Raw genomic sequence first — 13,966 nt, 5'->3', positions numbered from 1 at the left:
ACGTTTGTCGCACTATTACAATGTTCTTTAGTGATTTGCTATTACCATTTTAAATTTGATTTCCGACGGTTTGTATTGATTATGCAAAATTGTCTCATTTACCCACGATTGTAGACACTAACTAGACTGAACCGGGCTCAGACAAAAGACAAACTGCAAGAAATAGAATTGAGAAACAAAAATCGGCTTCCAAAAATATCATGAATGATGGAAGTATATGAATGTATTATTTGGATCTTTTGCATTAGTCTTCTCGTCTTGAGTGTCATTCTCACAACGTTTCAGTCGATGTAACCTCCGACCTTCAATAAAAATATTTTGTCAAATTTAATGCAAATATTGAAGAAAACGTAATATTGTGAAATAGAAGTATTTCTGATTAACCTAAAAACAATCGGTGAATAAACAAACAATATTTAATATTAGTCAAATAGGAGTTTTGAAGCATTTTGTAAAGGTTAAGTTTGAAAATTGTTACAAAACCGAATAATGTTGTATAATTTTTGATTACATGAAAAATTATTTAAATTATTTTTTTTCTGAAACTTTACGTGACATCCATCCTTATCAAAGAAAATTTTGGTTTTCTATTTTTTGTATTCATTTTGTTGCTCTTGCTAAATCTGGGAAGTTGTTTTCCTCAGTTGAGAAAAATTGTATGGCTAATCTGGTTGTTGATTATCAAGGTCAGATTGCGTGTTTCGCATGGTTGGCGTGAGAATTGGAATTCGAATAGTTTCTTTTATAAAAAAGTTTTTCATTTAAAAAAAAACAAATTGTATAACATTACTCGGTTTTCAAATTTGAATATTTGACTAATAAAATGTCCTTTTTCAAATCCAACTTGCAAATTAGTTAACCTTGTAATTGATATTGCGTATGCATAAACAGTATAGTCTATCTATATGTCTATAAAAGTGAGAATGTGTGTGTGAGGACAATTCTGAACCTATATACTCAACGAATTTTTACTTACAGACTTGAAATTTGGAATATATGGTATTCAGACATGCGGAAAACTTTAAATCCGTTTATATCAGGAAAAAGAGCTGCTAAGGCATCAAGATTAAAGGAAAATTGGTACGTAAAGGTCATCGGACTGTCATGTTTGTAAACTGTTTCACTAATGCGCATGAGTGAATCGTTCACATTGTTTTAAGAATAAGTAGGGTTGAAATCAATTAAAAAGATAGTGTCAAGCTGGTTTAATGGTTATCACTGTCTTTAGGGTTTGATTTCAATCTCAACTCGAGTATTTTTGTTTTGCTTACAAAAAGTAAACTGCTTAGAAAAAAATACTCGCATGCATATGTCTCGGTTTCTGTTTGAATTAAAATATAATATGCGTATTTTACGACCGGGCAAGGTCGGCGGCCTGCTAGTATATTTGCTAGTATATGTCAGGTTGATAAGAAAGCTCTTGCGGTTATTAACTTAAATTCAAATGAACATATTTCGGCTCAAACAAAAATTTATTGATCAAAACAAACACCATCAGAATCAACACACGCTTGACAACGCAAAACAACGTGTATTTATGACAGAAGCGTAAAAATCGCGCGTTCTGGTAGCCATGAAGTCGCTGAAGGTGTTTTTGATTTCGCTTAGGTTTTTGAAGAATTTCTCATGCAGAAAGTTGTCGAAATGCGTGAAAAAGTGGTAGTCGCGAGGTGGGAGGTTTGGATAGTATGGCGGATGGGGCAGTTTCGTAGCCCAATTCGTTCAACTTCTGCAGGATCAGTTTAGCAACGTGCGGTCGGGCATTGTTGTGGAGAAAAATTAGGCCTTTTCTGTTGATTAAAGCTGGGTGTTGTTGCCAAAGTTTCTAATACATTTCTTCTATTTGTTGACAGTACTTCACCGCCGTAATGGTTTCGCCTACATTCAAAAAAACTAATGGATGAGACCGGTCGCACACCATCAAACAGTCAGCATGACGTTCTTTTGGTGCAACTCTGGCTTCTGGAAGTGTTGTGGAGCTACATTAGCGTCTAACCACTGAGCTGAGCGTCGCCGCTTGTTGTAAAGAACCCATTTTCATCCCAAGTCATAACCGATCAAGAAACGGGTCGTTCTTGATGCTTAAAAGAGACGATGACACTTCATAACGGCGTTTCTTTTGGTTGTTGTTCAATTCATAAGGCACCTATTTATCAATATTTTTTTTTTGCTTTCCAATCTCTCTCAAGTGGTTAGAGATCGTCGTATACATTACATCTAATTTCGAAGCAAGTTCTGAAACAGTTATGCGTTGATTGGCTTCGACTAAGGCTCTTAATTGATCGTTGTTAACACCCAATAGCCGCCAACCACTACACTCATCTTTAAAACTGTCGTCTCCGCCACGAAATTTCTTAAACCACCATTGTGTTGTGCGTTCAGTCGTGGTTCCTGAACCAAACACTTCGTTGATATCGCGAGCTGTTTCATCAACTTTTCGGCCTAGCTTGAATTGAAATTAGAAAATTGTGCAAATTTGCTTTTTTTTCCATCTTGTATTCAACGTTCTTAGAAACAGACATAATTACATAAGTGTTTTAAAACAGTTGTAATTGAAACGATTAGATAGAGCGAAAAACGATTAGATAGAGCGAAAAACGATTAGATAGAGCGAAAAACGTTCTTTAAAATGATATATAAAGTAAAGGCATTTTAAGAAAAACTTATTTGAAATGAAAATTAAAACTTCCGGAAGAACTTTTTCTCAGTCTAATAATAAAAGATGTTGTGTCAAGTAAAGATGAATTTGCTTAAAATATGCCGTTTTGCTTTTACCATTGGTGCGAGAAATGGCCTTAGGTTTCCCATTTATTCATTTCTATATATTATTAATTGATGAGCACAGCATGACACAAGATGGCAATTATATGTGAAATAACTGGAAATGCACCATTTGTCAACATTTCATTACATCATTCCCAACCGCCACATTTCATACGTGATAACGTCAATGTCGTATGTGAGGTGTTTGGGGGGGGGTGTAAAGAAAATGTCCAAGTAGTAGATACATCGATCAACTCCTTTTTTAAGTTTAGATTTAATAGCCATAAACTCGCTATTAAATAAAACCCACCTGTCTACCAAATAAGCAAACATATTAACTAAATACACGATGCTACATAAAAGCAAAACGCAACCATGTTCTACAAAACAGCCAAAGCAAACAAATATTGAAGATATAAAGAACTTTAAGCATTTTCCAAACTACTGAACCATAATAAGAGTTGATATGCCGTAAAATGAAACGAGTAAAACCAAATATCATGGATATTTAAAGAGAAAGATCTTGACGCATGGAATCTTTTACAAAATGACCAGTTTCGGCAGTAAATAACACAAAAAGGGTTGATATACCGTAAAACAGAATAACCAAACCATTTCTGGTCAGTCCGAAATACATTCATCATAATACAACATTTGTGTTTAGCTTCATGAATTCTTTTTTCGACGATGAAATACAAACTTGTGATAAATATATTTATATACTACTCCTCAACTCGAAGTATATATAGTGAAGCAAACGTTATATATATATATATATATATATATATATATATATATATATATATATATATATATATATATATACTAGCAGAGAGACCCGATGTTTCTCGGGATCGAATGATGATCAATGAATGTTTCTTACTCCCATATTTTTGTCATTGAAATCGGTGAAATTGCATATTTTTAATCAAATCGAATGATTGGGGGCGTATCGCGTTTCACCAGGAGGAAACTTCATGTGCTTCCCAGCAGTGACTTAGTCTACAATACATTGTGGTCTACATTGCACTGTAGCGAACCTACTGTTGATTTTATAAAATCATTTTTTAATATCTTGAATTAAAGTTTAAAATGCAAAAGTCAAGTATCATGGTTAAATTATGCTTTAAACAGAAACATTCATTTCGAATGCACCCCTGTCATATCAAAGAACCTACTGTTGATTTCATATGCCTAGCTTTGTTTATGCGGCGATAATGGCATGAATTAAAGTTTAATATGAATTGTTGCAATTAGGCTTTAATAGAAATGTTCATTTTGAACCCCTGTCATATCAAAAAAAACTACTTTGACTTGTGTGGCAATAAAATATTTCTCAAATGCACTTGTGATGTTAGGCTGTGTAAAGTGTTAACTTTGATCAAAATCGCCTGTTACTTTTTCATCGGAGTATTTATATTATCGATTATCAATACTTATCGAAGGCATTCCAATACAAAATCTTTCTAAGAACACTGCCAGGCACTTAAAGAACCTTATCAAATTTCATAAAAATCGACCCAGCCGTGTTTGAGTCCGTAGGGAACGCGCGTGCTCACACACACACACACACACACATACAGTTCCTTTTCTATAATAGGGATGCAGATGTACATACACCTGAATTAACTCTCATTGTTGTTCAAAAATACCTGCTTGTTCGTTGACCTGAACCCCATATCACATTATTTAAGAAAAAAAAATTATAAAGTTATAAAAAAAATGAAGTGCTTATAAAAATTTATTGGATAAAAATTATTTACTCTTATTATAAGACCTTGTTTTCAATTGCGTTTTTAGACATACAAAAATAACTTTGTGGAACGACAAATGAACCTCCTTCTTTCATCTTGATATACCCTGTAAAATATATTTGTTTGAAGTAGTTAAGTTGTCTTCATTACAGTATTGGAATAATAATCTAGTTAGTCGCTTTACTGAATAAATATTCCTGATCAAAGTATATCCTTAAGTGTGATGTTTTTGGTGTACCTTTCGACGTTTCGCCTAAGCTGCACTACCAGTCGGCATTCATGGCTTAAATAGTCAATAATATTCTTGTAAGGAGGAAGAACCCGGATGTACTAATTGATTACAATATATTTAAAATCGGGTTTTGCAAAATTATGACTATTTAGAATTAAAGCAGATTTTTTAAAACATAATTCAATCCCAGAACTAAGATAAGTTTTAGTGCATATTTTTACGATTTGAAAAACACTTGGGGAAACAAGCGTTGATTGACTTTGCTTTAGTATAAGAGATGAAAGCGTTTGTGTGTGCCACTCGGGTTTCACATAAGGACAAAACTAATTTCGAGCAACGACAAAACTTAAACATAATATCATAATTAATGGCAGAGAATCTTCACTTTTGGCGAGGAACCAGAACAGATACTACACTTTATCTTTTTTTGCCCTTGGTCAGTAAAGAAATGCTTTTAGGTTTAGTTAATTTTTATTTTTGTTCCAATGCAAACTGCCTCTTTTAAAAAAAAAAAGAAAATCCTTGTGTCTAACCTTGCATCGTTGGGTGGTAAGTAAATAAGAACACTAAAAATATTTCTGGTCAGTATGCACTCGATAACCTGTACTTAATATTCATATAATGCTTTTATTCTCGAGTTTTACCCAAAAGACAAAGCGAATTCTCACCTGGGCCGTGGTCCGTAATTGACGGCGCACCTTGTCTTGTGCGGCCATTGCTTGCTTGATGCTGACCGACTCTTTGGTGACATTGGCTTTCCCGACTCGGGGGTAGTGGGAGATGCAGTAAATTTCTTTGTCTTCTGCATCGTATTGGTTCGACCAACAGTTCTTTAAGGTTACGTGTTGTCCGCATGTAAAACACCTAAAAAGAAAAAAAATTGTATAAATAAAACTTATTTAATCAGATGATGTAATTTGTTTGAAACATTATACATAATACTAGCAAGGCCTAGGATAGAGGAATTTTTGATGTCTATGTATCATTTGCTATCTTGAGCAAAAGAATATTTTATCTATCCTGGGATGGGTATTATATGTATGAAATAATTGTACCTTCTCTAGGGTAGGAAATTTACAGCACGTATATGGAAAAAAGATTCCTTACCTAGGGCGGATAATGTACAACACATAGTTAAAATAATTTACATAATTTTCTGTTGTGCTTTTCTGTATGTCACAGGTAAGATTTTTTTGTCTTTACATCAGAGTGCTATAGTGAAGAAGCACTTTATTTCTCATTTAAAAGTTATACTACCCGAATATACTACATGATTTTCGGTTTTAATAACTTTTATGCACGTCACAGGTAGGGATTTTCTTTGTTTTTTTTTCATGTGAGTATTATACTGTACAAGTACCTTATTTCTTGGGTAGGATAATGTACAAGTACATAATTTCTAAGATATAGATGAAACTACTCGATAATTTTACACAATTTTCTGTTGTGAGACCTTTTCCGTGTGTCACAGGTGAGAGTTTGTTTATTTTTACATCAGAGTGCTATAGTGAAGCAGCACCTTATTTCTTATATAAATGCCATGCAACTCGAATATATTACATGATTTTCGGTTTTGATTACTTTTATGTACGTCGGAAGTAAGATTTCCTTTGTTTTTCATCACGGTACTATACTGTACAAGTACCTTTTTTCTAATTTAAAAATGAAAGAACTCAATACTTATGAAATTTTCTGTTGTGGTTAAATTTCTTGTACGTCAGAGATAAGAATTTGGTTTTTAATCTGAGTGCTATAATGAAGAAGCACATTATTTTTTAGATGTTTACGGGATTTACGGTTTTAATAACTAATCTACGTCACAGGTAAGATATTCTTTGTTTTTTCATGTAAGTACTATACTGCACAAGTACCTTATTTCTTGGGTAGAATACTGTGCAAGTACATTATTTCTAATACAAAGTTGAAACTACTCAATGATTTTACATGAGTTTTTCATATGAGTACTATACTGTACAAGTACATTATTACTTGGATAGAATTTCTTGTACACAAACACATTAACAAAGTAAGTGACCATAATATGTGATTGTTGGAATATGATATAGACATATACAAACATATACATTACATATAATTGATAATGATCAGTTAATTAGTTTTGGAGTTGCTCCAAGACACAAGAATATATAATCATATACACATATTTAAAATTCATAATGATCGGTTATATAGTTTAGAATTGAATCCATTACATACATATATATAAATATGTACACATCATTAAAATTCGTAATGATCAGTTAATTAGTTTAGGAGTGAATCTAATACGTAAAAATATACAAACATATACGCATAATTAAAATTCATAATGATCTGCTAATTAGTTTAGGAACGAATCTAATACGTAGAAATATAAACATATACACATAATTAAAATTCATAATGATCGGTTGATTAGTTTATGAATGAATCTAATTCGTAGAAATGTATAAACATATACACATAATTAAAATTCATAATGATCGGTTAATTGGTTTAGGAATGAATCAAATAATAGAAATATATAAACATATACCCATCCTTAAAATTAATAATGATCGGTTAATTAGTTTAGGAGTGAATCCAATACAAAGAAATATACAATCATATACACATAATTAAAATTCATAATGATCGGTTAATTAGTTTAGGAGTGAATCCAATACATACAAATATATAATCCTATACACATTAATAAAATTCATAATTGTGGTTAATTAGTCTAGGAGTGAAATCAATACAAAACTCCATTACTTGATCTATTTACGTGATTATTGGAATGTAACAAATAAGCTGATATATAATATATCCTATATATTTGGAATATGATATTTTCGTTATGTATAACAAAAACATGTTTGTATTTTTTTTATATAAGTGTTCTTGTTTAATTATTACGTAACATTTAAAATCAAGAATATCGAAATGTAAAACAAAAGGAAAAAAGAAATGGTGGAGCTCGAAACCGTAACACTGGTGTTAATTATCGATGACGCTAACCACTGCACCAAAGAGATATCCGCCTTCAAACACTTGTAAATTTACTAAGTAAATAAATATCTGTTACAGAAAATGTCCAAGTAGTAGATACATCGATCAACTCCTTTTTTAAGTTTAGATTTAATAGCCATAAACTCGCTATTAAATAAAACCCACCTGTCTACCAAATAAGCAAACATGTTAACTAAAGACACGATGCTACATAAAAGCAAAACGCAACCATGTTCTACAAAACAGCCAAAGCAAACAAATATTGAAGATATAAAGAACTTTAAGCATTTTCCAAACTACTGAACCATAATAAGAGTTGATATGCCGTAAAATGAAACGAGTAAAACCAAATATCATGGATATTTAAAGAGAAAGATCTTGACGCATGGAATCTTTTACAAAATGACCAGTTTCGGCAGTAAATAACACAAAAAGGGTTGATATACCATAAAACAGAATAACCAAACCATTTCTGGTCAGTCCGAAATACATTCATCATAATACAACATTTGTGTTTAGCTTCATGAATTCTTTTTTCGACGATGAAATACAAACTTGTGATAAATATATTTATATACTACTCCTCAACTCTACTCGTGTATTGAGCACTGTTGAAGTATATATAGTGAAACGTTATATATATATATATATATATATATATATAATTATTTTTTACTATAATAATTAAATACCTACAGACACTAGTGTTTCATCCTTTCGGGATTCTTCAGTGCAGGGTGTCACGATTACTACCAGTCGAACGATTCGAACCCCGCGACACGAGACATCTCTGGCTCGATTAGCGGAGGCCGTATCCATTCGGCTACCATTAACCGTGTGAAATAGCGTTGAATTTTAAACATTTTAATTTAAATGTTCATTACGTCAGACAGACAGTGATCAAATCGTTATACGAGGATCTACGCATAAGAGCTAAATTGACCGACTTTTAATTCAACTGAAAGTGCTCAACGATAAGAAACGAATTTTTTAAAGGGGCTGTCATAATTATTTTTCTACTATGAGTAAGTTGCTGGAATCCATATTAAATAGAGAAATAGTCAACCACCTCAGCAGGAATAACCTTCTTAGTGACACACAATATGGTTTCCGTTCTGCAAGATCTACCGCAGATGTGCTGACGGTTATATCCCACAGGATTAGTGAATCTCTTGACAAAGGCTTCCTTTCTAGGGCAATTGCTCTTGACATATCAAAGGCCTTCGACAAGGTATGGCGTAAGGGTCTACTTCACAAGATTTCCAGCTACGGTATAACTGGAAATGTTTTCTCAATCATTAAATCATTTCTCTCCAATAGGCTCATAAGAGTAGTGGTCGATGGACAAAAATCGGAGGCCTGCAATATAAATGCTGGAGTCCCTCAGGGGTCAATCCTGGGCCCAACTCTCTTCCTGATCTACATCAATGACCTCCCTAAACACATACTTAAATCATTCGTTGACATCTATACTGATGACACGACCATCTACGGCAACACATCAAAGACTGTAAATGACAAAGTTCTCTCTGATTCTCTCTCCTCTGATCTCGAGCGCGTGGTTGAGTGGGGGAAAATGTGGCTGGTTACCTTTAATGCATCCAAAACCGAACTCCTATCCTTACATCATCCACGCTCTGATCCCCATCTGGCATCAATTGTGATGGATGGCTCTCGTGTGGGTGAGGCCCCGTGTTTTGACAAGCTTCTGGGTTTGTCCTTTACTCCTGATCTGAAATGGAACACGTACATCATGTCTGTTGCCAAGGTCGCTGGAAAGATGGTGGGATCCTTCTACCGCTCCAGAAGATATCTCACTACTGATGCAATTCTCTATCTATATAAAAGCCAAATACGTCCAAGGATGGAATACTGTTGCCATATCTGGGCAGGAGCTGCTAAAAACAGCCTATCCTGCCTTGACAGAGTACAAAATAGACTTTGTGGCTTAGTGGGGGATGCCCTTTTCTCTACCCTGCAACCTCTCTCCCACAGAAGAGACGTTGCGAGCCTATCCTTGTTTCATCGTTATTTCCATGGCAGGTGCTCGTCTGAACTCCAATCTCTGGTCCCCCTCGCCAATCTTTCACGAAAAACACCCGTCTAGCTGAATCCACTGTGAAAAATTTCCCCCACTCTTTATCTGTGCCTAAATCAAAACGCGGATTCCATGAACAAAGCATCTTTCTTAGAACTGCACACCTGTGGAACTCTGTTCCGTCTGCTTGCTTCCCACCGGACTACAACTTGGATGTCTTCAAGTCCAATGTTAACAAATTCCTAATGAACCGCCCTCTTAAGTAAACACTTCATCAAATCTACACACTAACGTAATGTACTTGCAATAACCTTTATCCCTGAGTGGCTTCTGGGCCTTGATAAGTTGGTGATCACTGTGTAAAAAAAAAAAAAAAAAAAAAAAAAATTTTTGTATAGCTAAAAACCACACTGACAATTAATATAATTTAGGCATAAATGTTATGTTTTATCAAGAAAAAAAATGGTGTGTGTGTGTGTGTGTATATATATATATATATATATATATATATATATATATTGCACAATCGCATTGACACACCGGTTCTCACCAGATCACCGAAGTTAAGCAATGATGAGCCTGGTCAGTACCAGACGGGTGACCATCTGGGAAGGCTAGGTACTCTATGTACCGCGCCAAGTCATAGAAATCTCCAGGTTGGTATCTGGGGGCGTATTAATTTACTGGGAGAGATGCACCCCCAGTCTTCGTTAAGACCTGCATCTGTAGCTGTATCAGAAGTTTTGTAGGAAGTTTTGACACCCCTAACACGAAACTGCGAATACAATATAAAAATCTCGTAATTTCTCTGTTAAAAGTGGGTTATTTATTTTCTTTATGGATTATACTTCCAAAATAAACTATTACAGTTGTTTTAAAAGTAATAGAAATATTTTTTTTTTAAAAAACATTAATGAATTTTCCGAACTCAATATTTTTCAATTTTTAAACTTTAAAAATCTATCAAAATTTTTCTATTGATTCTATTTTTACGATATTTTCAGGGTCAATGTGAAATTTTATGTTCTTTCCAATAAACCGAATATAATATTTTAGACAAACGTTTTTTTTTAAATTCACGCCCCCCCCATTTGTGTAAGTGTCACACATTTTCAAGTTTCTCTTAAAAGTAAATAATTAATTTATGTTGAATAGTTTTATATATCACAAATTGAAGAGAAAAGGTCAATAAATAATATATTCAAATTTAAAACAAAAAAAAATCCGTTTTTTTAGAAATTTACCTGTAAAGTCCGAAGTTTAAAACCTTTTTTTTTTTTTTTTTTTAAAACACATTGTTTTTTTGTTTTTTTTTAAATAAAACCTTGGCCCTTGCTCCTTTAATTGAAAAAAAATTAGGGCTTGAATTACATTTTTCGAGGAGTTATAAGCTTGGAAAGATGGGGTGGAATTATTCACTATTTTAACGAAATTTCTGACACCGCTACTGCATCTGAAAGAAGGAAAACTCTGTAACCTGTGGTCTATTGTATGCTGTCTTGTGGGCGTCATCGGCACCAACAAAGATTAGCAGTAATACTAAAAAGTGTGGATGGTTCTACATAAAGCCTTCACCACTATAAACAAATCATGATTTCCGAAAAAGTTGGTTGTTGAAATAAATGAAACATTGAAAGAATGGAAAGGTCACCAGATATCAAGTGCTAACCAAAACATAAACAGAATTTTGTAAATGAAAAAATTTAGAAAAACAATTTTATAGCAAAACATTTTGATACAAAACATAAGAATAGAAGTTATTTTCATTAATAAAATACATTTTTTCAAGAAAGTTGAGTGGCACACGTCCCCAAAAATGCCAATATGTTTATAGTGTGAGTATACGTGTGTAAGTAACATCTGTATGTGAGTATTTGGCAACATGGCATTGTGTGGCCGTTTACCTTGATCTATTTACTGCGTGTGAATAGTAATTTGTTTTTATTCGCCTGTTGCTAGTGTAGGAATGTGCGTGTGAGATAGGGAAAGTTTGCATATAAGTCATTAAGTCATTTTCTTTAGCGACTTACCTTCCTTATCAAAGGGTGGAGGAGGTGAAGAATATGCGCTGATGTGTTTCAGGTGCGGCCAGTTCAAGAACTTTGGAGAAAACTGATTTTACTGACCAGGTCTTATAAGAGTTTCCAACTTCTTTCTGGCTTATTACTTTCACGTGTACGTGTTACTTTTGGAGCTTGAAACGATTTTCATTGGTTGAAAAATATTTTGTTCACATGTTCTTGTGAAACTTATTTGATTTAGGAAGGGGGGGGAGAAAGAATGTAGCAATTAAAGTCGCTTGCTTTTTGGCGTTTGTATGAATCAATTTGCGATCCAGTCGCCACAAAGATTCAAATTATTCTAAAGAGGACAATAATCACTACATTTCTACATTACCTCCCCTCATTATAACAATTTAATATTCAAAATAAGATCACTAACAGATTGAATTAGAATTTTAACATTGGAATATGTTATGATGATGAAAACCGATTAAAATTAATCTAACACACACTTAAATAATTTAAACTAAATATATCAACTAATTAAAATTAATCTAATACACACTAAATAATTTAAATTTAATTGAGTGTTCTATTTATCGAGTGTCGACTAAATAACTCCAAATTAAATCTAATAATGCTAAATACATTTCCCAGCAATTATTTAGTTTTTCCTGATACCGATACAATTACCGATTCTGGTCTAAATTCCCGATTCTGATAAAATTTACGATTCCGATTCTTTTAAAATTTCTAACTATTCAATTAGATATTTGTTTTTTGAATTACTGTAAAACCTCCAAGTTATGGTTGCATATATTTTCGCAAACATAAAATATACATGGGGGGTGGGGGCATATATTACATGAATAGATTTTTTTAAAATGTTTTTCTCAATTTTTTTCGTTGTAATTTATTGAAAATAGTGAAACAACTAAAAGCGTATTTCTTTTTTAAAACAAAGGCGATATGTACTTGTTTTTAGCTGACAAAATGCTATTTGAATATTTTCATAAACCATTGAAAATAGGTGACGATTGGTACGCAAAATAAGATGGTGTACGAACAGAAAAGTTAACATGTTAAGAATGAGTTTCTAAATAACATGGTTGCTATTGAGGAAAACATTCTTAACCTGAGAAGAATGGAGATGCATTGTTAACTATTCTGTTCGTTCTCTCTACCAAAGAATGTTCAGGTTTTTATCCTTAATTATAAATATTTCATTGGTTATTGATACTGTTCATATTACAAATATGTAGTAGATCGATTTGTTTCGATGTAAAAAAAAAAAAAAAAAGATACAGATAATAAAAATACGACTATTACTAATAATATCAAATTTGTAGATCAGCATCCTCAGGTGATTACGCGTTAACACCTTAAAAAACTTGGTGGAAAGAAAACAATAATTTTAGAATTTAGACAGGCAGTTTAACTTCGTATATAAAGTTAACGTAAAAATGTAGAATATTGAAGTTTGTAGAAATGTTCATTAAATTTTTAACTCGAGTCTTAAGACCGACTGGCAAAATGCACAGAATTTATCTCTTAGAGAAAACTAATACACGTTGGTTAAGTGTCCTAAAATGCTTCACCGTCTCAGAAATGAAACTCATTTTACGTTAAATTAATCTGAAGCAGATCCTCCCTTCTAAATTCTTAAATAATTGATTGGGGGGGAGGGGTCCACCAAGTAGAGGTTGAAAGGGTTGAATCTCGTTTTAGTTTGGAAGGGTGATTTAGCTGAGGGTGTTACAAATTGTTATAAATCTCTATACAGGCATGTGATGTGGAGGTGGATCTGCTTTCAGGCTGAAAACGGTGGATTGCTTTGACTGTCTAAGGCACCACAGGAATTCCTAAGTCTAAGTGTAAGTAATACAGACAGAATAAAAAAAAATATTGAAGCCAATCGTTATTTCACACGAAAGTGTGAAAATTCACAAACTGATTTATACTTCATTCAGTTCAAAGTCAACCTTTTCTCAGACGTTTCGCCCCTGCAAAAGCTAGATAACCCCCCCCCCCCGGACAAGACGTCTACTGGATAAAACTCAACTCAACAAAAGCTGAGAGCATAAAATAGTTAAAAAGATTTAAAATACTTTTTTATATTCTATTTTTTATTTAATTATCAATATTGTTTGATAGTATTTTTCTTGACAAAAATATTTTATTAGAC

The 13,966-nt window shown here is 33.1% G+C and overlaps 1 protein-coding gene across 1 annotated transcript in view; it reads right to left on the bottom strand.

Moving 5' to 3' along the window:
• The window catches only part of LOC145296651 (hillarin-like), a 260,223-nt gene that overhangs the window by 143,066 nt on the left and 103,191 nt on the right, over positions 1 to 13,966 (bottom strand). Inside the window, exon 2 of the mRNA XM_080142585.1 lies at positions 5,418 to 5,613. Coding sequence (XP_079998711.1) covers positions 5,418 to 5,613 — 196 coding nt within the window. The remainder of the gene's footprint in view (positions 1 to 5,417; positions 5,614 to 13,966) is intronic.

This window comes from Euprymna scolopes, chromosome 17 (genome assembly GCF_053919585.1).
Source record: "Euprymna scolopes isolate OS-2025 chromosome 17, ASM5391958v1, whole genome shotgun sequence".
NCBI lineage: Eukaryota > Metazoa > Mollusca > Cephalopoda > Sepiida > Sepiolidae > Euprymna > Euprymna scolopes.
The sequence above is the reverse complement of the archived record's forward strand: the minus strand, read 5'-3'. Positions and strand labels throughout refer to the sequence as shown.